This window comes from Mauremys reevesii, linkage group 5, assembly GCF_016161935.1.
Source record: "Mauremys reevesii isolate NIE-2019 linkage group 5, ASM1616193v1, whole genome shotgun sequence".
NCBI classification, from domain to species: Eukaryota; Metazoa; Chordata; order Testudines; family Geoemydidae; genus Mauremys; species Mauremys reevesii.
This window is the reverse complement of record NC_052627.1, coordinates 138355727-138379785: the sequence shown is the minus strand read 5'-3', so window position 1 is coordinate 138379785 and position 24059 is coordinate 138355727. Positions and strand designations below refer to the sequence as shown.

Genomic DNA, 24059 nt, shown 5'->3' with positions numbered 1-24059 from the left:
TTCTGTGAAGGGACGCCTTCAGTTACAGAGTAAAGCAACAGAGTGTTCATTATAGTTTATTACATAAGCTAGTGAAGTGTTAGAATTCAAATGAGTTCTGTGTTACATGTTAAGGTAAGTGAAGTAAGGGCAAGAGTAGAGTCTGTTGAAGTTGCCCACAGTATGGCTCTAGAAAACTTTGCTAGAAAATACATTCAGGAACATGGAGGAGGTTTAGAGCAGCTGAGATGATATCTGAGCATTGTAACCCATGGGGTTTTGTGAGTGAAGTATTTGATGTAGAAACAAAGCGGGGAAAAAAAGAGAGGCTAAACTGGTGAAGGGAATAGCTGTTGAATGTCTGCTCATAGCTTATAGTTCGCTGGGAAAGAAATTAAATAAAAAAAATAGAGTTACGCAGAAAAGCCCAGCAAACTTTGGATGCCAGCTTAAAATCGCTGGATGGTTATAAATCAGACAGTGGTCAGCTGTTAAAAAGAATCAGAGAGTTGAAAAAGTTAAGAGATGTGTTAGAGGAGTATAAGAATTGGTTCCCATCCCTACTGATATGGTGGAACCGACAGAGACAGAAAAATCTGCAGAGCCAATTACTAGAAGTAGGGTGAGAGAATTAGCTCAGGCTGACACAGTACCTTTAGAAGCGGAGCAGGAGATTAAGTCTAAGAAGCCACAGGGAGAGTCAAAAGAGGAAGTTGGCAATGCAGAAGCTACTAGCAGTCTGAAGACAGAAAAAGGAAGTCCCAAGGTGGCACCACAGGAGGCGGAGTTGAGTGTCATCATAGAGGAGGCGACTAGTGATGTAAAGGATGAGCTGAGCAGAGCAAAGGGGGAGGAAATATCCTCTCCTCTGTTCGTGTCTGCCCCGCATGGTAAAGACGGAGCCTTTAGAGACTGTCATTGTTCAAGATTGGATGGCTTTTGGAATCCACGCTGTAGCTCAACCACAAGCTCCGGGATGGGATCTGAGTTACATGGGATGGGAACTGAGTTACATGGGATGGGATCTGAGTTACTACAGAGAATTCTTTCCTGAGTGCTGGCTGGTGAGTCTTGCCCACATGCTCAGGGTTTAACTGATTGCCATATTTGGGGTCGGGAAGGAATTTTCCTCCGGGGCAAATTGGCAGAGGCCCTGGAGGTTTTTTGCCTTCCTCTGCAGCGTGGGGCACGGGTCACTTGCTGGAGGATTCTCTGCAGCTTGAGGTCTTCAAACCAAAATCTGAAGACTTCAGTAACTCAGACATAGGTTAGGGGTTTGTTATAGAAGTGGATGGGTAAGATTCTGTGGCCTGCTTTGTGCAGGAGGTCAGACTAGATGATCATAATGGTCCCTTCTGACCTTAAAGTCTATGAGGAGCTGGCCAGAATCTCATGGGGAAATGCCGTTCTTGCTCCTTGCTGGCAGCTCCCTGGGCGTAAGGGGAAGTGAGCTGGGAGCTCACCACACCCTCCCAGAGGCTGGTGGAGCAAGTACTTTGCCACGTGCGCCCTAGAAGCCACTAGGAGGAATTCAGGCTGGTCCATCCAGGATTCCTCCTGGGGGCTCCCCCGGCAATGCACATCCCATGCGGCCCCTCCAGTGTAAAGAGCTCCTCACCAGCAGGTCGCTGGGAAATATTCTAGCTTGAAAATTAAAGTGCTTTTTGACGTGCTGAGACCTGCATGTCACAGCCCAGCCGGTCCATGGGCCTGCTTACAAATCCACCTGAAAGGCTGAGTGCACTTGGCATCATTCCACAAATTCCGGTTCCTTGGAACGGTGTGAACACAGTCTTCTCCACCATCTTTCTTCGGATCGTAATTGTCTGGCTGATTCTCCACCCAGAACCTACAGATCAGAGTGTTAATGTCTCAGGGCAGAACCACAGCCAATCCCAGAGCTCAGTTCTGCTCTGTGGACTCTGCTGTTGACAGGGGTAGCGGGGGCCAGTCATTAACTTCTCCCTGGCCCTGCTTATGGGCCTCGCCCACAGCCCCCTGAGGTCACTGCACCGACTGCAGCTGGCTCCGGCCTTGGCCCCGGCCCCACAGCCTCCCCGTGCCCAGCCTGACCAAGGGGAGAGCGCAGCGCAATCCCAAGGAGAGCGGGAACCTGCCGCTCACTCCAGACTCCCCTGGCTGCACTGAGTCGACTTGGGGCCAGATCCTCAGCTGGTGTAAATCCCTGTGGTTCATTCAAGTCAATGCCGAGTTACGCAGGGGAGGCTCTGGCCCTGGGTCTCAGTGGGCACTGAACACACACTCCGTGTTGAGGCTCCTGCTCTAAGCAAAGGGGCATTAGCAGAAATTCCTGAGAGGATTCACAGTTGTCGTGGCAGCGCCCGGGGGCCTCCCTCAGGATCAGGCCCACTGTGCCGGGTGCTGCATAGACACCAGGGGCCGCACAGACGGTGCCCGAAAGAGCTTGTGACCAAACGTGTAATAAATAATCACGTTTCTCAAGCTTTACTCACCCCCTGCTTGCGTCTGCTCTGTATTCTGTGCCATCCGCCCATCGCCAGCTGCCTTCTGTCTCCTGGTCGGTGAGTCCAATCCAGTTAGCTTCTCCCTTGGTCTCCTTGGAGAGAAACTCCTGCACAACACAGTTTGCAGCATGTGCAGGTCACCCAAGAGAGGCTGCAGGATGCAGCCACAGCTGCCTGGGCTGAACAGATTTTGGAGGAGAGGAAAGGGCGTCTGGTGGTGTGAGCAGGGCACTGGGCAATGGGAGACGTGGTGTCCTGCCCCCAACGCTGACAGTGACTAGCTGGGAGACCCTGAGGGAGCCCTGGAGCAGCTCTGTGTCTGTGTCTGCATCTGTATCTGCCTGGGGCTAACAGAAGGGACCTGTCTCAGAACCCTCCCCCCACGGCCCCCTCAGAGATTGGCTGAGGCAGGTACTGACGGGCACCTCAGAGTTCACACCAGCCCCCTGCCCTTGCAGGAGGCAAAGCTCGGAGCAGAGAACTGGGTGCAAAGTCTGGCCCTGCCGGAGGGTGGGATTTTCCTCCTCCAAAACTGCTGCAGAGGCCTGGGGTGAGGGCTGCAGTGGGGCCGCAGCATGGAGTAAGAGCTCCCCAAGGCCTGAGGCCTCACAGGGAGCATGCGCTTCTCCAGTCCCAGGGCCATAGTGTAGGAGCCAGGTCGGGAGGGTTCCCCTGCTGCCTGGTGCTTCTGCTGCAGTAGGGTCGGAGCACTGCGGCTTCTCCCACCCCACCTGCCTGCCCGGTACTTCTGCCGGGGCTACGGGCTTCCGCCATCCCATGGTGGATTTCTGTTGGGGGTGGGGCACAGGCCCCGTCCGCCCATTGGACAATCCACCACTGCCTGAGCCCTCGGACTGGGGAGAGAGATCAAAGTGGGTCGTCACTGGGAAAGGTCATTGGGTTTGCTGGAAATGCTACATTGGAAGTAGGGAAAATCAGAAATGAGCCTGTCCCCAAATCCTCCTCCTCCAGCATCCCAGATCCTGGCTCTCTTCCTCTGCCCATCTCTGCTTTTAAACTGATGGGTGAATCCCTTGGGTCAGGTTTCAAAGCTTGGCATCCTCTCCAATAGTTTGCCACAAGCATGTCACAGATTTGCAACCTCAGCTGCCACCTTCCACCTCCTTCAGGTATGAAACAAGGCACTGACCCATTGTCCAAGCCACTAGGAGCTTCCTGCACTCACCTGTTCCGCCTGGGAGGAGACAGAGGTCAGGTGCGAGTCCTGAGACACACAGAACCGCTTGGCCTCGTCCCACGACTTCCTTTCTTGTGAAAAGTAATAGAGGTTCCCACTGTAAAACCTCCAGCCCCTGGAGAGCTTTGTGAGCATGTCACCTAGGAGCAGAGACTGAGGTGAGACGCCTGGGCTAAAGTCACAGGGACACACGCAGGGAGCTCAGGGTTTTTAGTGCTGCATTTCCCCTGCCCTTCAGCTGCCCCCAGCCCAGGGAGCTTCTGAATCCTGATTCTCCAGCATCACAATAAGTAGCTTTTGTGGCCACATGATGGATCCCAAAGAGCGCTGCAGAAAGCAGACACCACGGGGTCACTCCCCCAGCACTGAAATGCAGCTGCATCTGGGCTGGAGCATGGGCGCTGGTCCCAGTGCAGAGCAGCACGGCTGTAATGGGAAAGGGGAGACTCACTGTGCAGCTGAGCGGCAGGGGGAATTCAGGTGGGGGAATGTAGCTGCCCAAGGTGGAAGATCTCCTGGTTCTGCATCAAATATTTTCAGTGATCATGAGAAGTTGAAGTCTCGGGTCATTTGCAAATCAGTGTCCCACCCCAACACTCCGGGATGGTTCTGAAAGTAACGCCCCATACACTGAAATGCCAGGGTCACTTTTTGCCTGTGACCTGACAGGTTTGGAGCGTCTAAGAAGAGCTGAAAGCTGGGTGCTCCCATTAGGCTAACGAGGCCTAGGGTGTAATTTAACTCCACACCGATCACCACAGTGTGGGCCCAGGTGCAGCCACCGGTGATTTTTAATGAAAGAGAACTTTGTTAGACAAAAGGGCCAGATATATGCTTAAGCCAAATAAGGCCAGATATATGCTTAAGCTAAATATATGCTCAGGCATTTGTCATCTTCCCCTCCTGTTTTTCCAGTTGCTACCCCCGTCCAAAGTTTCATGGACACAAGATATAATGTATACCAAAAATGGGAATGAGTTAAACAAATGTTCCACGACCATGGAAAAGGAATATGAGGAGGGGGTAAGGGGGAACAGATGCTTCCTAATTATTACCAGGCACAAATGAAAAGAATGCATAGGTTAGCAGAATTTGACATGCGAATCGAAGGTATAAAAGGACCTGTCTCGGACCTGTATAGTGTGCTCCTTCTCAGGCACGAGCCGAGAAAGACACCCGCTCAGCTGACCGAATAAAGAATCTGGTAACCGTCCCCCTGTCTCTCCGTGCCTCCTTGGGGTAATTGGAAACGCTCCAGGGGGAACGAGCCTATTTGGCTAACAAATGGCGACCGCGGCAGGACTTCTCTCCCTGTAGGGGGCGCTTGACCGGCGGCCGAGGACGACCTAGGAGAGTGGCCACCTCGGGCTGTGGTTTGCTCGAGCTCCAGGTCGCCTCAATCGGCCGGGACGGCTGCGCCCCCTCTATAGAGAACTCCACAGGTCACGGAAGCAGGGCGGACGAAGCAGAGGGGAGTCCAACTGCCGGACGCGGCCACTCCAGGCGGTAAGTGCGTTTGCCTGTCGGGTTTGAGGTATAATACCTAACAGAAGCGCCCCTGCAGTGTAGGTTGGACACGGGAACCCTCTAGGTAGCACGTGCATGGGATAGTGGACTGCAGTATGCTATGTTGTTATATCAAATGTGTAATGTTCCTTGTTAAATGATTACTTGCCAATGACTAACTCCACCAGTTCGTGGGCTGTTCTGGGCAATTACTGGGACTTGGAACAACCCCAGGGATTGATCCTGTTTTTGACAACAGTTTTCTTGTTCTTTCTATTAATGTTTTGTTGGAAACCGAAATTATAATCATTTGAGTAGGCAGTTAGGGAACCTGTGTGTGTATGAAAGGAGTGAATGCCGCTGACCAGGTCTGGGACTTAAGCTGATCCTAGCCGCCCCAAGATTTCTGCGAGAGGAAACTCGATGACCAGAAAATCTTGATCGCAAGGGGGGTCAGCCGAACCTCGTGACCCAGTGGAACCCTGAATGAATGATACTCCTCCTCTTCTTTCCCTCTAATAGATCAGGTCAAAATATAATGGGGTCCTCTCAAAGCACCTTTCTTGGGACACCCCTAGGGTGTATGTGGAATAATTGGAAAGCGTTTAGACTCCAGGCTGATTATGGTATTGTATTATGTAAGGACAATCTTATAAAGTTCTGTACTCTGGAATGGGCATCACTCGGGGTGGAATGGCCCGAGGGGGGAACACTTAAACCAGATGGCTCTCATAAGTGCTAGAAATCACTCCTCAGAATGTCAGGAGAGTGGCGAGAGCCAGCTGCCGGGGGTTAGCCCTGAGGTTTGGGCGGAGGGGGGAGGGGCTGCCCGAGCTAAGAATGCTGCACCAGTGCATATATCCCTTAAGGCGGGAAGTAGCCCGGCCCGAATTCGACAATACCCCCTTAAGTTAACCATTCGGATCGGGCTGAAACCTCTGATTCAAAAATTCCTGCAGTGTGGATGGCTAAGGGAAGGCACGTCCCCATACAACACTCCGATAATGGGAGTGCCTAAGCCTAATGGACAGTATCGATTGGTCCAGGACCTGAGACAGATTAACAAACTAATAGAAGCCCCCTACCCAGTTGTCCCAAATCCCCATACGATTTTAGGCCAAGTACCTAAAGACCACGGCTGGTTCTCGGTAATAGATTTAAAAGACGCCTTCTTTTCCATTCCCCTTGATTTAGAATCTCAAAAGTTGTTTGCCTTTGAATGGGAGGATCCGGACACCCACTACAAGGCCCAATATCTCTGGACCGTTGTCCCACAGGGGCTCACCTGTGCGCCTGAGATTTTTGGCAGCCAGCTAAAAAGGGACCTGGCCCCATTCCTAGCTAACCATCCTGCATGTAACATAGTCCAGTATTGTGATGATCTGCTCTTAAGTACTGAGACAGGGGCAGCCTGCAAGGAGCACACTATAGAGCTCCTTAATTATCTCGGGGAACAAGGATATAAAGTTTCAAGGGAAAAAGCTCAATTAGTTAAGCAGCAGGTCACCTTCCTTGGATACCACCTCTGCCAAGGGAGTCGTAGTTTGGGTAAAGAGCGGATCCAGGTTATACTTGATAGTCCTCAGCCCCGGAATCCCCAAGAATTAAGGGCATTTCTGGGACTGACTGGCTTTTGTCGGCTGTGGATCCCTGACTATGGGGGGAAAGCCAGACCATTATATGAGTCCCTGACTAAGGAAGGTTTGCTTCACTGGGTATGGACCAAGGAAATGGAAAAAGCATTTCGAGAGCTTAAAGAAGCCTTGGTTCAGCCTCCGGCTCTAGCCCTCCCAGATTCCCGAAAGCCATTCACCCTATACGTTCATGAAAGGGGAGGGGTGGCAGCTGGAGTCCTGTGCCAGAGGTCAGGACCAACCTGGTGACCCATTGGCTACTATTCAAAAGTCTTGGACCCCGTCGCCAAGGGATGGCCTGCCTGTTTACGGGCCGTAGCGGCAACCGCCCTCCTCGTACAGGAAGCCGAAAAATTAACCCTGGGTGGAGATACTGAAGTTGTGGTCCCCCACGGGGTGCCTCAGATACTGGGAACTGGTGCTGGGGAAAAGCATCTAAACCCCAGTCGACATACTATACTAGATATGAAGTGGGGCTCCTGTTGGCCCCCAATCTGACCTTTAAGACAGTCAGTTCCCTTAACCCGGCCACTTTACTGCCCGACCCTCAGGCCTCCTCTGAGGCCGGTCCTATTCATGACTGTATTGAAGTCTTACAACAAGAGACCAAACCCCGATCTGATCTCTCAGACCTGCCCTGGCCCAACCCCGATGTTGAGGGATATGTTGACGGGTCTAGTTATGTGGTAAATGGCAAGCGATTTACTGGGGCGGCGGTGGTGATTAAGGATAAAGGGGTACACAAGTTTAGACTCAGCCCCAACTTATCTGCTCAGGCAGCGGAACTAGTGGCTCTCATTGAGGCTCTCCGCTTGGGAGCTGGGAAAACCCTTAACTTGTATACTGACAGTCGGTATGCCTACATGGTAGTGCATGCACATGGGACCCTGTGGAGAGAAAGAGGATTCATTACGGCCTCAGGACAAAAGATTGCACATGGGAGCCTCATTAAAATGTTGCTCGAGGCCCTAATGCTCCCTCTCCGGGTTGCCGTGATACATGTGCGTGCCCATGGGAAAGCCCCAGAGGCCGAACAGCGGAGGTATAATCAGCTGGCTGATCAGGCCGCGAAGGAGGCCGCCCGAGATGGGGCCCTATGGCTTCTCATGGTTCAGGACACTGAGGCTAAAACCCCTCCTCCCCAATACACGGCCGAGGAGATAGGTCAAGCCCAGGCTGCGGGAGGCCGGCAGGTTTCCTCTGGATGGTGGAGACTGCCTGGGGGAGAGGTTTTTGTCCCCAGGCCAGTACTCCAGGAAATCTTCCGGCTCTTGCATAGAGAGGGACATTTGGGGTCTGGGGCAATGGTTGATTTGGCCTCCAGATCCCTTAAGGGGCTGGGTATGCACATGGAGGCCCAGAGAATTGTTAATAACTGTGCCGTCTGTCAACAAACTAACCAGAAGGGATGTGGCCCTCCTGCCCCGATGGGAGGCCGACCATGGGCTATGTTCCCTTTTCAAAGGTGGCAAGTTGACTTCGCTGAGGTGCCCCCTTGCAGGGGCTATAAATACCTGCTTGTATTTGTTGATCAACTTACCGGATGGGTGGAATGTTACCCCACCCGGCATTGTCAGGCCCGGGCTGTCACCAAGGCCCTGGTACAAGAAATACTTCCTCGTTTCCATCTCCCTGAGGTAATTGAATCTGATAGGGGAAGCCACTTTGTTTCACAAGTGGTCCAGCAGGTGTCCCAGGCTCTCGGCATACAGTGGAAACTACACACACCCTGGAGGCCGCAGAGCTCGGGTCAAGTGGAAAGGATGAATAGAACTCTCAAAGATACTCTTACTAAAATATGCACAGAATCTAACTTAAAGTGGCTCGATGCTTTGCCACTCGCCCTCACCCGCATTCGGAGGGCCCCGCGAAAGGGTCTTAAACTTTCACCCTTTGAGCTGGTCTTTGGGTTTCCTCCCCGAGTACTTATCCCAGGGTTCCGGGAGGACGTAACCTGGGAAGTGGGAAACGACTTATTATGGAAACAGGTTTCCGGGTTGCAATCTGTTTTGTTACAGCTGCATCGATACGCGGCGCCTTTCCAGGCCCTTCCCCTGGACCAGACCGTGCATCCATTCCGGATCGGTGACCAGGTCCTTATCAAAAAGTGGAAGCGCGACCCTCTCACGCCGAGGTGGGACGGTCCACACACTGTTTCACTCATCAGCCAGGCCGCGGTTAAAATTCTCGGGAGCAACAAATGGACACACCACACACGGGTTAAGCGGTTCCTGAGTCCGGACCTGGAAACCGATTCAACAGACAAGGACACCAGCCCTCTGTCCGCCCCGGCTCCGGAGGCCCGGGGTGGCACGGGCGAAGACACCGTCTGGGAATATCAAGGACTTGACGGACTGAAAGGACTATTTTAGAAAAAAAACGATAATGAACTTATTACTGATACTATTGCTTATGTATTCACACTGCTACTATGTTTGGGAAAATGGGTTTGTACAACTAGGGGAAACAATAGCTAATTCCTTTAATCTTAGCAGTTGCTGGGTATGTGGGGGCCCAGGGGATTGGAATGAGTGGCCTTGGGTAGCCCAGCCAGTACAAGCTAAATGGTGGATTAGTAATTTGAGTATAGTCCATGATGGAACGGGACATTGGACTGAGGATAGCAGTCCTTGGCGCCTCTATTCTTCTGGAGTAGGGATCCTTTGTCTCAATCGGACTCGACCAGAGGGAGTGTATGTGGGAGAAAGCCGATGTGACTGGACCCTATCTCTAGGGTTTGACTGCTACGATCACCCTAGTTGCCATACGTATGACTGTTCTAAATATCAAGGGCGATGGAACGACACCCACATACAACTCACTAATCATAGCTGGGTACAGTGTTCTTTCCAACATCATCGCAGCGAGGGTTGTAAGGCAGTAGCAGGGGATCATTTCTTTGATTCCCTCTTTATAAGCTGCCAGCGCGATGATACCATCAGTAAGGACTATGTGGTACGTTGGTATCAGTGGGCATGGCAGCACCTTAACGGAACTCGGGTAACCCATTTTAACCATTTCTGGTCTACGACCGATAGCCCTAAATTTGGCTGTAATTGTGCTTGGAGGGAAGGGGCTGGGGCGTGGAAATGAAACTATTGTAATCCCGACGGTACGTCCATCATCCTAGGGGGTCCCCTAGAAATGGGTAACTCTTTATATTATGAAGAGCCGGGCCCCGAAGACGACCCCGAAACCTGGGAGGGCCCCTTTGCAAAAGGAAAATGGGCCCTAAAAGGCCATTACTGGATATGTGGGCAATACGCTTATCGAAGATTGCCTCCAAATTGGTCAGGAATATGTTATGTCGGGTACTTTAGGCCCTTGTTCTTCCTGCTACCCCAGGTACAGGGAGGCAAATTGGGAGTCAAGGTATATGATGATCTGATTAGGGAGAGGCGGTCTGTGGATTCTTCATTGACCGCTGGAAGCTCCCAAACGTGGGGAGCTCAGGAATGGCCCCCTGAAAGAATTATAAAACATTATGGACCAGCTACATGGAATCCAAATGAGTGGATTTCAGGGGCAAGGGAGCCCATTTACAACTTAAATCGGATAATTAGGCTGCAAGCCATCTTAGAAATAATAACTAATCAAACGGCTGCGGCTCTTGATCTCTTAGCCGATCAGTCCACTCAGATGAGAAATGTGATTTATCAGCACCATCTAGTTCTTGATTATTTGTTGGCAGAGGAAGGAGGAATCTGTGCAAAGTTAAACGAGTCTAATTGCTGCTTACAAATAGATGATAATGGAAAAGCAGTAAAACAAATAACAAAGGAATTGAGGAAGTTAGCCCACGTCCCGGTCCAAACCTGGGGTGGTTGGAATACGGATTGGTTTACGTCCTGGTTGCCGCAACTAGGATGGCTGCGAGAAGGTTTTCTTCTCTTTGTGCTTTTTATTACAACCCTACTAACCCTAGCTTGCTTCGCTCCCTGTGTAGTCACCTTGGTTCGACGAATGGTGAATCGAATGATACATCAACGGATGATGGCTATGTATCAGCCAGTAAAAGCTGAAGACTGGGGGCCGTAAGGCTCTCAAATTGCTTTTTAGGGGGGAATTGTTAGACAAAAGGGCCAGATATATGCTTAAGCCAAATAAGGCCAGATATATGCTTAAGCTAAATATATGCTCAGGCATTTGTCATCTTCCCCTCCTGTTTTTCCAGTTGCTACCCCCGTCCAAAGTTTCATGGACACAAGATATAATGTATACCAAAAATGGGAATGAGTTAAACAAATGTTCCACGACCATGGAAAAGGAATATGAGGAGGGGGTAAGGGGGAACAGATGCTTCCTAATTATTACCAGGCACAAATGAAAAGAATGCATAGGTTAGCAGAATTTGACATGCGAATCGAAGGTATAAAAGGACCTGTCTCGGACCTGTATAGTGTGCTCCTTCTCAGGCACGAGCCGAGAAAGACACCCGCTCAGCTGACCGAATAAAGAATCTGGTAACCGTCCCCCTGTCTCTCCGTGCCTCCTTGGGGTAATTGGAAACGCTCCAGGGGGAACGAGCCTATTTGGCTAACAACTTGGTGCTGGAGAAAGGCGCTGAGTTGTCAGCCTGGGAGCCTGAAATCCTCCGTTCATCCTCAGCAGCAGCAGAAATGGCACCAGCCAGCACTGCAGCTAGTACTTACTGTAGCGACCTTGCACTGCTGCTCGTGCTGCACTGACGTTGTCCAGCCGGATCTGGATTTCTCCATACGCTGCACTGACGTTACCCAGCCGGATCTGGATTTCTCCATACGCTGCACTGACGTTGTCCAGCCGGATCTGGATTTCTCCATATGCTGCACTGACGTTACCCAGCTGGGCTTTCAGCATCCGGACTCCTGCCTGCGCTTCATCCAATAGCTGCAGACCTAGAAGAAAGTCACAGCGACCTCAGTGGAGTTGCAGAACACTTGATTATCAGCACGTGCAGTAGAGCAGCACCTGCAGGCCCCTGTGTGCCAGGCGCTGAACGGACAGGAGGGGACAGTCCCTGCTCTCAACAGCTCACAGTCAAAATCGACTCTAGGTGGGAGAAATAAAGGATGATTTTCCTGCTGGGGAACAGAGTCTGGCAGGGAAGTATCTGGAGGGGAGCAGGAGGAAGCCAGGCACCCACCATCCCTGTAGGCAGGAGAGTGCTCAGCTTCCAGGCCAAGGGAGGGGAACTCACCCTGATGCCTAAGACCCTCGTCCTGCGACTTACTGTCCGATCCCTTGGCGTCCGAGGCGTTGTCAGGCTGCAGAGAGACTTGGAGCTTCTGCCCCGCTTCTTCAACCGCTTGCAGCTTGCTCTGTGCCCGGAGATCTAGAAATCACACATCTGCAGGTCAGCGACCAAACCGAACTGCGGCTGGAGACCAGCCGCGCCCAGAGAAGGAACATGCTCCGAGCGCGAGGCTGTTCTCTATGACGTCTTTTATTTTAATCTTGGACAGCTTCCCTCCCGAGGAGGGACACCGGCACAGCCAAGGCCCCGTTCGGGGCTCTCTCCTGGTGTATGTTACACCGTCTTAACGTAGGGCATCAGCTCCGTGGAGCAGGGAGCTACAAACTCCAGCAGAGCCGATTGAGAGTAAATCTCAGGAACAGACGCCTTGGGAGGTTGTGGAAGCTCTTTCACGGGAGGTTTTCAAAAGGAGGCTGGAGCCGTCTGTCTGGGATGGGTCAGACACAACAAATCCTGCATCTTGCCAGGGGTTAGACTAGATTCCCCTGGGGTCCCTTCTCACCCGATGGTTCTGGGATTCTATGACCTCATTTTCCTGTGTGTTTGTGCAGCACCTAGCGCTATGGAAAGTAGGACCTGGGTGCAGCTTCTGGGCACTGTGGCCATCCAAGTGCTTATTAACAATCCTGACAGCTCCACTCCTGGTGTATCTCAGGGGCCTGTCTGCTAACTGGAGGCCCGGACCCTTAGAAGTGTTCAGGCCCCATACTCCCAGTGATTTCTATGGAAACCAGGAGCCCAAATGCTTCTGAGGATCCGGGCTTGCAGACTAATGGCCAGCTGCTCAGATGGTGTCAATCTGACTTCAGAGGAGCTACTTTGATTTACACCTGCAGAGCATCTGTCCCTAAAAATCAGCCTTCACTCCCCTTAGTGCTGCAGGGTCAACACAGCGATGCCCCAGGGAGCCAGTTTCTCTTCCAGCTTGTTCATCATCAACAGACCTGTGATCTAAGTGCTGCCTGCGGAATCTTTCCCACAATCCATCGTACGTCTCTGGCTCCTTTCACGGTAGGATCTGAGCAGCTCACAACCTTTCATATATTACTTAATGTCACACAACACCCCTGTGAACAGGGGCGGCTCTACAAATTTGGCCGCCCCAAGCAATCATGCCCGGGAGGCGCCCCCGAGCCGCGGGAGCAGCGGACCTGCCGCGGGCATGAGTGCGGAGGGTCCGCTGGTCGCGCGGCTCGGCTGGACCTCCCGCAGCTGCGGACGGTTCGCTGGTCCGGCGGCTCCGCTTGAGCTGCCGCCGGCGTGCCTGGGGGAGACCCACCCGAGCCGCTGGACCCGCTAACCGTCCGCAGTCATGCCTGCGGCAGGTCCGGTCGTCCCGAGGTTCCGGTGGACCTCCCGCAGGCATGACTGCGGCAGGTCCACCGGCCCAGCCTGCCGCCCCCCTGGGAAAGGGCCGCCCCAGGCGGGTGCTTGCCCCGCTGGGCTCTAGAGCCGCCCCTGCCTGTGAAGTAGGGAAGTCTCCTCCCCCCACTTTAGAGGTGGTTAACTGAGGCAGAGACAGGTCTCATAGACCTTACAGCCAGAACGGCCCATCATGATCATAATCTGACCTCCTGCAGGCCACAGAACCTCGCCCACCCACTCCTGTAATAGTCCCATAACCTTTGGCTGAGTTACTGAACTCCTCAAACCATGATCTAAAGACTTCAAGTTACAGAGAATCCACCATTTACACTAGTTCAAACCTGCAAGTGATCCGTGCCCCAGGCTGCAGAGGACGACAAAAAACCTCAGAGTCTCTGCCAATCTGATTTGGGGGAAAATTCCTTCCCGACCCCATTGAAAGGTGGATAAGGACCCAGTTAAATGGGAGACTACAACTGATCATGCTCAAAGGTGAACTGTCAGGCTGGAGGGAGGTTACTCGTGGAGTTCCTCGGGGATCACTCTTGGGACAAATCTTATTTAACGTTTTCATTAAAGACCTTTGCACAAAAAGAGGAGTGTGCTAATGAAATCAAGAGATGACACAGAGTTGAGAGGTATTGCCAGCATGGAGGAGGACTGGAATTTCATACGAGTAGAGCTGGACAACCTTGACACCTGGAGTAGTAGAAATGGGATGAAATTTAATTGTGCAAAGTGCAAGGTCATGCACATAGCGATTAACAGCAATATTAATCCCCCTCTTCTCCAAGATGACTCATAATTTCCCATGTGGCATGGTATCAAATGCCCTGAAATCCAGATAGATGAGAACAACTGTAATTCCTTTCTCTAAAAAATCAGTTATCTTCTCAAAGAAAGAGAAGGTTCGTTTGGCATGATCTACCTTTTGTAAAACCATGTTGAATTTTATCTCATTTACCATTAACCTCTATGCCCCTAACTACTTTCTCCTCCCAAATTTGTTCGAAGACCTAGCATACAATTAAGATCAAACTAAAAGTTCTGGATTTTCCCAGATCACTTTTTTCCAGTTTCTAAAAAATCAGAACTCCATTAGCAATTCTCCAGTTATAGGGTCTGACCTCTGAGTTTATGGATTCACTAAAAAATTCTTGCTGGTGGGCTTGCAACTTCGTGTGCCAGTTCCTTTAATATTCTTGGATGGAGATTATCCAGTTTGGTCCTATTAAGCTGTTCGAGTTTGACTTCCATCTCAGATGTGGTAATTTCTACTTCCTTATCCTCATTCCTATAACCAGCCTGCCACTACCCATAAACTCCTCATTCCATTTATTAAAAACGGAGGCAAATTATTTGTTTAGGCATTTGCCCATGGCTAGATTATCTCCAATCTCCACACACCCTCCGTGTCGGGCAGTCCCTTTTTGTTTATATGGCTCTAGAACCATTTACTGTTGGTTTTAGTTCCCTTTGCAAGGTCCAGCTCTGCTTGGCTCTCAGCAGTTCTCACTTTTCCCTGCACTTTCTGATCTCTAAGACGTGGCTTTCCTTGCTGATCCATCCCATCTTCCATTCCTTGTAGGATTTCTGCTTTCTCTTAATCACCTGTGTGAGATGCTTGTTCATCCAGCCTGGTCCACAACCCTTCCCTAGGAAGTTTTTCCCCTTGCGTGGGATGCAGGTGTCAGAGAACTTCTGTAACTTGGACTGAAAGTAATTCCAAGCCTCCCCCACTTTCAGATCCTTGAGTCCTTCCACCCAGTCAATTATATTTTAAAGTTTCTCCTTTTGAAATGAAGGCCCCTAGTTGCAGACCTAGTTTTGTTTATCCTTCCATTTAGTTGAAACTGAATTAGCTCGTGATCACACGAACCAAGGTTGTCCCCTACAACCAGCTCTTCTCAGGAGATCCTTCCTACTCACCAACACTCAGTCTAAAATGGCATCACCTTTTTCTTGGTTTGGTGACTATTTGGTAAAGAAATCTGTCAGCTCTCACAGCCAGGAAAGTGTGGACCACACCCAGGGCCGGTGCAACCACTAGGCCAACTAGGCAGCTGCCTAGGGCACCTAGCAGTTGAGGGCGCCTAAAAGCCTCCTCAGGCAAGGAGGTGGAGCAGAGGTGAGCTGGGGCAGGGGGGCGTGGGGAGGGCTGCCCGCAGTAACGGGGAGGGGGGCACACAGGGGAACCGCTCCCCGCCCCAGCTCATCTCCACTCTGCCTTCTCTGCTGAGCACACAGCCCAGCTCTAAGTCTCCTCTCCTCCCAGGCTTGCGGCACCGATTGGAGGGGAATTAGAGTGGGGGAATCGGCGCCGCAAGCCTGGGAGGGGAGGTCACTTAGAGCGGGAGCTGTGTGCTCAGCGGAGGAGGCGGAGCGGAGGTGAGCTGGGGCGGGCTCCCCAGGAGGAGTTTGCTGCCGCGGAGAGGGGCTCCCCGGGCGGGGTTAGCTGCCACAGAGTGGGGGGGCCTCCCTAGACGGGGTTAGCTGTCGTAGGGGGGGCTCCCTGGGTGGGGTTAGCTGCCACAGAATGGGGGGGGGACTCCCCGGGCGGGGTGCGCTGTCGTCGGGGGGGGCCCCCGGGGGGGGGTCCGCTGGGGGGGTTAGCTGGTGCTGAGAGGGGCTCCCCGGGTGGGGTTATCTGCCACAGAATGGGGGGGCCTCCCCAGACAGGGTTAGCTGTCGTAGGGGCTCCCGGTGGGTTAGCTGCCACAGAATGGGGACTCCCGGGCGGGGTTCGCTGTCGTGGGGGGCGGCTCCCCGGGTGGGGTTAGCGGCGGGGGGTAGCTGTTGCAGAGAGGGGCTCCCCGGGTGGGGTTATCTGCCACAGAATGGGGGGGCCTCCCCAGACAGGGTTAGCTGTCGTAGGGGGGGCTCCCCGGGTGGGGTTAGCTGCCACAGAATGGGGGCCTCCCGGGCGGGGTTAGCTGCGGGGGGTAGCTGCAGCAGGAGGGGCTCCCGGCGGGGGGGGTGGCGGGCTGAGTTAACTGCCGTGGTGGGCAGGTTTAGCTGCCGTGAGGGGGGGTCCTCTGGTGGAAGGGACAGGTGGGCGTGGTTAACTGCAGTGGGGGGGGCTCCTCTGGTGGGAGGGACAGGTGGGCGTGGTTAACTGCAGTGGGGGGGCTCCTCTGGTGGGAGGGGCGGGTGGATGTGGTTAGCTGCCATGGGGGGGCGCGGCAGCGGGCGGGGTTAGCTGGGTGTGGGGATGGCGCAAAGCGGAAGTTTCACCTAGGGCATGAAACTTTCTTGCACCAGCCCTGGCCATACCATGATGATTAGCACTCGTCCTCCGGTCTGTATCCGGGAAATTAAAGTCTCCCATAATCACACAGCTCCCAGGAGTATATATTTAATTGAAGTTTTTCCAGAGGTCTCTATCCATATCCAGATAGGATCCTGGGGTCTGTAGCAGGCCCCAAGCACTGTCTCAGGGGAGCCTCTGGTAGCTTTCTTCCCCAAAGTGATTTTGACCCAAACACACTCTGTTTTAGCCATTCCAGCACTTCTAATTTCTTTACAGTCAGTCTATCTCCTTATCAATATACAACGCTACTGCACCTCCTTCACCTTCATTTCTGTCTTTCCTGAGCAGCACATACTCTCCATTGTCTGTACTCCAGTCCTGGCTACTATTCCACCATGTTTCTGTTATTCCTGTAACATCTGGTTTCACTTCCTGCACCAGTAGATCTAGTTCCTCCATTTTGTCCCCCAGGCTTCTTGCATTGGTGCATAGACACCTTAGTTGTTTCGGCTCAGTTTCGCCAGGGCTCCTCACGCGATTAGGCACAGTCATGATACTGCCAGTATCACCTACTACTTGGTTGTTAGCATCATTGGTTTGGGAACTGTCTTTCCTCTTGATGTCCATTCTCCTTCCCTCTGCTGTTCCTTTCTCCTTTGCTGTGTCTGCTCTTACTTGATTTTCTCCTGCTCAATATTAGAATCAGAAGTGGAGATTACATGAGCATCTCTCAACTGTCTCCCCTGAATTCCAACCTTAAAGCTCTTTTAACTAGTTGTGCCACCCTCCATCCCAGAATCTATTCCCGCCCTACTGAGGGGGAGTCTGTCCCATGAGAACAGTCCTTTGTCCGTGAATGCCTCCCAGTGGTCGAACAGCTCAGAGACTTCCTTAGAGCTCCACTGCCTGAGCCGTGCATTGATCATCATCATCTTGTCTCACCTCCCTTCTCCTCCTCTAGGGACAGGTAGAATCCCATTGAAGATCACCTGAGCCTCCATTTCTTTAAATGTGTTCCCCAGCCTGGCATCATCTCCATTGATCCATTCCAGCAAGAATCTAGCAGTATCGTTTGTTCCCATGTGAAAGACAATCAGTGGATTCCTTCCTGCTCCAATTAGGATCCTCTTCAGCCTCAGGTCCATGTCCCATACCTTAGCTCTCGGCAGACAGCTCACCCTTCTGTTCCCTGGATCAGCTCTGCTGCCAGGCCTGTCCATTCTTCTTAGTAAGGAGTCACCATCACGTAGACCTGCCTCTTCCTGGTGTTGGTGCCATTCTCCAGCCTTTCTCCTGTTCCTTCTGAATGCAAGTCCTCTTGTCTTTTGTTCTCCCTTGCGATCTACTGCAAGTCATCCTCTGTCCTCCTGGGACTCCAAACTCTGGGTATGTACATTGACTCTTCCCCTCTTCTTGTAGGACTAGCTGCCCTTCTCTTCTCCCTGGCCCTCCCACCTTCTGGTACTCCCTGCTGCAACCTTCTTCACTTTCCAACTCAGCAAACCTGTTCCTGAGCTCTACTTCTCCTTCTCTAGCTGGTCTTTTCCTATGCCCGGTTCTCATCATCATGTTTCCACTGGCCACTTTACTCACCAAGCAGTCTCCCTTCCGCGTTCTCCAGCCCAGCTTGGATCTGCCAGTCCTGAGTTTTCCCTTCAGCCTCCTCTCACCTTCCCTCCATCATCTGCTCAAATCCCCTTCAAAACTCAACCATAGTTTCCACCTGCATCTCCAAACCTCGGCTCTTCCCTTCCATCAGCTCTCTCAGGCGGAGCTTCATACAAACAAGCTCTTTTCAGGTACCTACTCCGGGATCATCCCGCAGCTTCCACATCTGGTCATCTTCACTGTCTCTTCCATTGCTTGGGTCACTACCACTGCTGCCTCTGTGTCTGTCACACCCTTCCTGCCTAAGCACCTGCCAAGGAGAAAGAAAACCCCACACCACACAAAAACAGAACGTCACAGCCCCTCCCCCAAACTATCCTTACAATCCCGCACGCTAACTCCCCTGTTCCCAGTTGTTTGCTGGCTTCTTTCCCACGGCTTGGCTGCCTTTGTAGGCCCCCTAACCAGGGAAGCCCCTCACCCGATCTGATGTGATCACAGGCTCTGCATCTCTCAGCGCACGGCCCATACCAGCCTCTGCAAACTGAACACCGCAAACCAGCAAACTCTCAAGAACCCACTCGCCAGAGGCGACGCATGGTGTGGGGGGGTGCAGGGTGAAGCGCCCCCCAGATTTCTGCTTGGCATGCCGGGGGGTGGAGGGGGAGGAAGAGGGGCTGTGTCCTTCTCCCACTGACACTGAACCCCAGCATGCTCGGCCGCATCCCCGACAGCCGGGCCTGGGCAGGGAGTGGAGGGGGCAGGACCAGCCACTTCTCACGTCGGCCGCTCAGGGTCTCTGCTCTGTGCAGCGCAGCGGCTGCCTGAGAGAGCCTGGTGGGGAGGTGGCGGGGGCTGCCCCATCAAGGCCAGGCTACCAGGGACAGGGGTCGAGCAAGCTGGAGTCCCCTGACCCGCCGGGACGTTTCCGGCTCACTCAGCCCCTGTGCCCAGCAGCAGAGCTCTGGTGGGGGCGTCCCGGCCCTGCGCCCCCAGCCAGGCTCTCAGGCAGCTGCTGCCCTGCACAGAGCAGTGACCTGGATCGGCCGGCTCCAGCCGCATGAGAGGCAGCTCCCTCCTGCTCCTCGCCCGGGCCCGGCTGCCAGGGAGAGCGGCCGAATGTGCTGGGGGGAGGGGGGAGGAGAGCGGGAGAAGGACAGAGACCCCCGCAGGTAACTCTGCTGGGGCGGGGAGTGCATGGTGGCCCTGGACTGAGCTCAGGGGTCGCTAGGCAGAGGAGACATGTGGGGCGGTCACGTGTCCTCCCCTTTAGATTGTGGCCCCCCAGCACGGGGAGGCGCCAGTCGTCTTTGCCACTCACTGGCACTAAGGAACAGGGGCTTGTCTCCCCTCTCCTCCAAGAGCTCTCCACTCCAGCTCCCTGCTTTCAGCTGTTCGCTGGCTCCAGGGCAGGGACTCTTTGGCAGAGCAGGGAATTAAACCCAGCAGTCTGAGCCCCCAGACAAGCGCCCAAACCACTGGGCCGTCCGGTCTCTCCGTAGGGCATTTCAATGGTGCCATGAGGACGCCTGAGGCTGACGCTCGTGCTGGTGATATGTGGTCAGGAAAGGACCTAGTGTGACCCTCTGAGCGCAGGTTGTGCATGTGGGGCTGCCACATGTGATCTGAAGTCCCTGAGGTGATGCTCAGGCAGGATGAAGTTCACCCAGTCCATCCCTGACAGGTGGTTGTCTAACCTGTCCTTAAAAACCTCCCGTGATGGGGGTTCCACAGCCTCCCCAGGTGACCTGTGCCAGTGCTGGGCCATCGTTAGACTTAGAAAGTTTGTGCTAGTATCAAACCAGCAGGGCAAGATCTTACAGCTCCATTCGAACTCCCTGGAGCAGGAGATTTATTTGGAGGGACAGACTGGAAACACGGTCGATATTCTGCTGGAATGTGGGGGCAAACGTTGGGCTTGGAGCTGCAGATGAACTTACATAGAAGTGTCACAGCAAGGAGGGACGTGGCCAGGGCCAGACCCAGGAGGAGAAGGACAGCAGTGACGATGCCTCCTGCCCTGTGCCGCCAAGGGACCGATGTCTTTGGAGGGTTTCCTTCATGGAGAAGAAGAAACGTATCCATGGAAAGTTACAGCTCAAATGCCACTGACTGAGGAAACTCCACCCCCCAAATCCAATACCTGCTCAGCCTCCTATTCCCCGACTGTGGTTAACAGCAACAGCGGAATGAGGCCAAATAAGGTCAGAACCGACCTGAACTCAAATGTGAAAAGCGACCCTCCCTAAATCAGGAGTGACTCTAGTGCCAGGCAGGCGTCCTGTGAGAGAGATCTGGGAGCAGGATTTCCCCCCTGCCTAAGCATTTCTTGAGAGGGAAGTTTAGGGGTTGTGCAGTCCAGGCCCAAAGAGTATTTTTAAGTGAGAAAAGGAACCTGAAACAACTTATGAAATATGAATACAACGAGGCAGAGAAATGAGGGGAAATGATTCTGTGCAGGAGAAAAGTGGGGCTGACAGCAGCAGTGTGCCCAGAAGGGCCTTTCTACAGCATCCCTGTCTGATAACCCATCCCCAGGATGCTGGGCTCCTCCCTGCAAGGCAGCCAAGGGGCGAATCACAGGGCAAAGCCCTAAGACTATGTCTCCCCTGCACATTAAAGGGAGAAGACTAGAGCTGCATTCGAGCCAGGATCTATGTGTAGACAGAAGTAAGTGTGCTCGGTGTACTCTGGATTTGGTCTCCCCAAGGTGAACGTCAGCTGCTTGGAGATGCAATACTGTCAGATTCTCCTCTCCCTGAAAGTCTCAGCCTGCCGCACCCCCTCCCTGTGTGATCTGGGCCTCAGCCATTAGCTCGTGCCGCTCCCCCATGGGGTGTGGTTCCTGGAACCAGCAGACAACACTCAGATGCCCAGATAATCCCCTTACATTGCAGAAGTGGCTTCTCTCACGCTAACCAAAGGGTGAAGCTGCCTCTCACTAATTTACTACGTTTGCAGTTCTCAGCCTTTCCTGAAACAGATTCTGGGAGGAGCTTCTCTTTCACTGAGCGCACACTACATTTTTCCTTATGTTTTCATAGAATCACAGAATATCAGGGTTGGAAGGGACCTCAGGAGGTATCTAGTCCAACCCCCTGCTCAAAGAAGGGCCAATCCCCAACTAAATCATCCCAGCCAGGGCTTTGTCAAGCCTGACCTTAAAAACCTCTAAGGAAACAAATTCCATCACCTCCCTAGGGAACCCATTCCAGTGCTTCACCAACCTCCTAGTGAAATAGGGTTTCCTAATATCCAACCTAGACCTCCCCCACTGCAACTTGAGACCATTGCTCCTTGTTCTGTCATCTGCCACCACTGAGAACAGTCTAGGTCCATCTGTGATGAAGTGGAAGTGCAAAAAACGGCTGCCCCAAAAGCAGAACTACGCGGCCTCAAAAAAGAAATGCCCAGCCCTGGTGCAGGCCCTTGGAAAGCTGCAGCTGTATCATTTGGGGCAGCACTTTACTGTGTATACTGACCACTCTCCTCCGACGTGGCGGCGTCAAATGCAAGGGGCTGAGGCCAAGCTGCTGGGAACAGACACACCTGTTCAGAGGGTGGCCACGGTCAAGCTGGGGGCTCTTAACCAAGAGAGCCCAAATTGCAGCCCTCCAAACTGGAGCGCTGGGAAAAGACCCAATCCCAGTTTAAACCCCAGGGGTATTGGGGTTGCAAAAGGGCCCGGGCTGCATGAACCTTCCCACATGCAGTCTGCAAGCGCCATCAAGCACAACAGACCCACGGGAGGGGGTGAGACTGGACTGTCCTGGTGTAACTCACCCCAAGGAATGGGAGAGATGCTGGGGCACCCATGGAAAGGTTGCTGGGTTCAAACTTCCCCAGGTCACCGGCTAAATTGACCTCGCTCAGTTTGGTCTCGAAGGGGAGAGAAGTGACAAAATGGGGCTGTTCGTAATGTTTCCTCTGAATAATGTGTGGGTGCCTCAGTTTATAACCGGACACTCTGTCACCTAGCAACTAAACCTCTGTTTTACTGGCTGGCTAAGAGTCACGTCTAACTGAAAAGTGGGGGTGTGTGCAGGACCCTCTGGCTTCCCCAGAACCCTGCTGTCACCGAGTGTGGGGGAGACTAGGCCCGGCACCCCCGGCTTCCTGCAATTCACCATGACTCTCAGCCAGCCAGTAAAGCAGAAGGTTTATTTAGATGACAGGAGCAAAGTCCAAAACAGGTCTTGCCGGTATAAACAACAGGACCCCCTGTAATTAGGTCCATCTGTGGGCCCCAGGGAGGCCACAGCCCCGTTGGGAAGCCCAAGCCCCGTCGCGGCTCCCCTCCATTTCCTAGCCAGCTCCCAAACTGAATCTCCCCCCAGCCTCTCACTCAGCCTCCCCCCGGCTCCTCCCCCAGCCTCTGTCCTTTTTCCAGTGTCCCAGGCAGAGGTGTCATTTGGCCTCCAACCCCGCCCCTCGGTTCTCAGGTTACATGCTCAGGTATCTCCCTTCCCCAGTGCAGCCGTCCCAGCACAACTCCCCTGCAACCTTCCCAGGTCAATACTCCCCTCTCAGCATTCACATCACACAGCCGGAACATTCCCACTTCCTCACACCTGCCTGGGCAGACTCGCTGTGGGATGCGCACAAAGGGGCATATGCTACATGCTCCCAGAAGAGACCCAGGAGGTGAAGCCGTGTGAGTTTCTTGCCCTGCAGACAGTCTGCTCCATGGGAGAGGAGGCTCCCCAGAGTCCTGACTGGCTTTGTGGGGAGCAGTTCAAGAGCATCGCCCGGGGACTCCGTAACACCGTCCTCTTTGGAACCCCCCTTTCAGGGAGTTGAAGGCTGCTATCAAATCCCGCCTCACTCTTCTCTTCTGCAGACTAAACAATCCCAGTTCCCTCAGCCTCTCATAAGTCATGTGCTCCAGCCCCCTAATCATTTTTGTTGCCCTCCGCGGGACTCTCTCCAATTTATCCACATCCTTCTTGTAGTGTGGGGTCTAAAACTGGACACAGTACTCCAGATGAGGCCTCACCAATGTCGAATAGAGGGGAATGATCATGTCCCTCGATCTGCTGGCAATGCCCCTACTTATACAGCCCAAAATGCCGTTAGCCTTCTTGGCAACAAGGGCACAAGGGCACACTGCTGACTCATATCCAGTTTTTCCTTTGTCGCTGCAGAGAGCCTAGCTGAGCTCGGTGCTTAGCTGCAGCTGCCCACTGAACCTCACATCCTCACCCGCACCCTCCACTTCCAACAGCCCCGTCTCCCTGCCTGTCTTCTGACCCTTCACGGCGTCTTTCATGTGTTCGAATCCAGAACTGCTGCCACATGGCATCTGGATTGCACTGAAACCAAAGGGGATAAACAACCCCTGGAGCGGGCCCTTGTCCAGCTGACACCTGCACAACCAAACATAAGAATGTAAGAACGTCCAGACTGGGTCAGACCAAAGGTCCATCTACCCCAGCATCCTGTCTGCAGACAGTGACCAGTGCCAGGTGCCCCAGAGGGAATGAACAGAACAGGGAATCCATCCCCAGTTGCCCATTCCCAGCTTCTTGCAAAGAGGCTAGGGACACCATCCCTGCCCATCCTGGCTAATAGCCAATGATGGACCTGTCCTCCATGAACTTATCTAGGAACTCTGTTATGGTCCTGGCCTTCACAATATCCCCTGACAAGGAGTTCCACAGGTTAACTGTGAAGAAATACTTTGTTTTGTTTGTTTGTTTTAAACCTTCACTTGGTGACCCCTAGTTCTTGTGTTATGAGAAGGAGTAAATAACACTTCCTTATTTACTTTCTCCACACCAGTCATGATTTTATAGAT

The 24059-nt window shown here is 53.0% G+C and overlaps 1 protein-coding gene across 1 annotated transcript; it reads right to left on the bottom strand.

The window, feature by feature from the left end:
• Nucleotides 1–1256: 1256 nt before the first annotated feature.
• Nucleotides 1257–18791, bottom strand: LOC120406890 (C-type lectin domain family 4 member F-like). Its single transcript, XM_039542065.1, has 7 exons — nt 18744–18791; nt 18462–18572; nt 11983–12049; nt 11456–11680; nt 3652–3803; nt 2454–2572; nt 1257–1828 (listed from the first exon to the last, which is right to left on the bottom strand). Exons 1-7 carry the CDS (start codon nt 18789–18791, stop codon nt 1666–1668), a joined length of 885 nt encoding a protein of 294 aa, XP_039397999.1. The 3' UTR covers nt 1257–1665.
• Nucleotides 18792–24059: the final 5268 nt, after the last annotated feature.

Bases quoted from the DNA above. Each gene is read 5' to 3' on its own strand.
- LOC120406890 (XM_039542065.1), bottom strand. From the start codon at position 18,791: ATGGGCCGTGCGCTGAGAGATGCAGAGCCTGTGATCACATCAGATCGG. The intron at 18,573-18,743 runs GTGAGGGGCTTC...TCTCCTTGGCAG, and splicing joins CTGTGATCACATCAGATCGG to GTGCTTAGGCAGGAAGGGTG. The intron at 2,573-3,651 runs GTGAGTGCAGGA...TGTGTTGTGCAG, and splicing joins TCTCCTCCCAGGCGGAACAG to GAGTTTCTCTCCAAGGAGAC.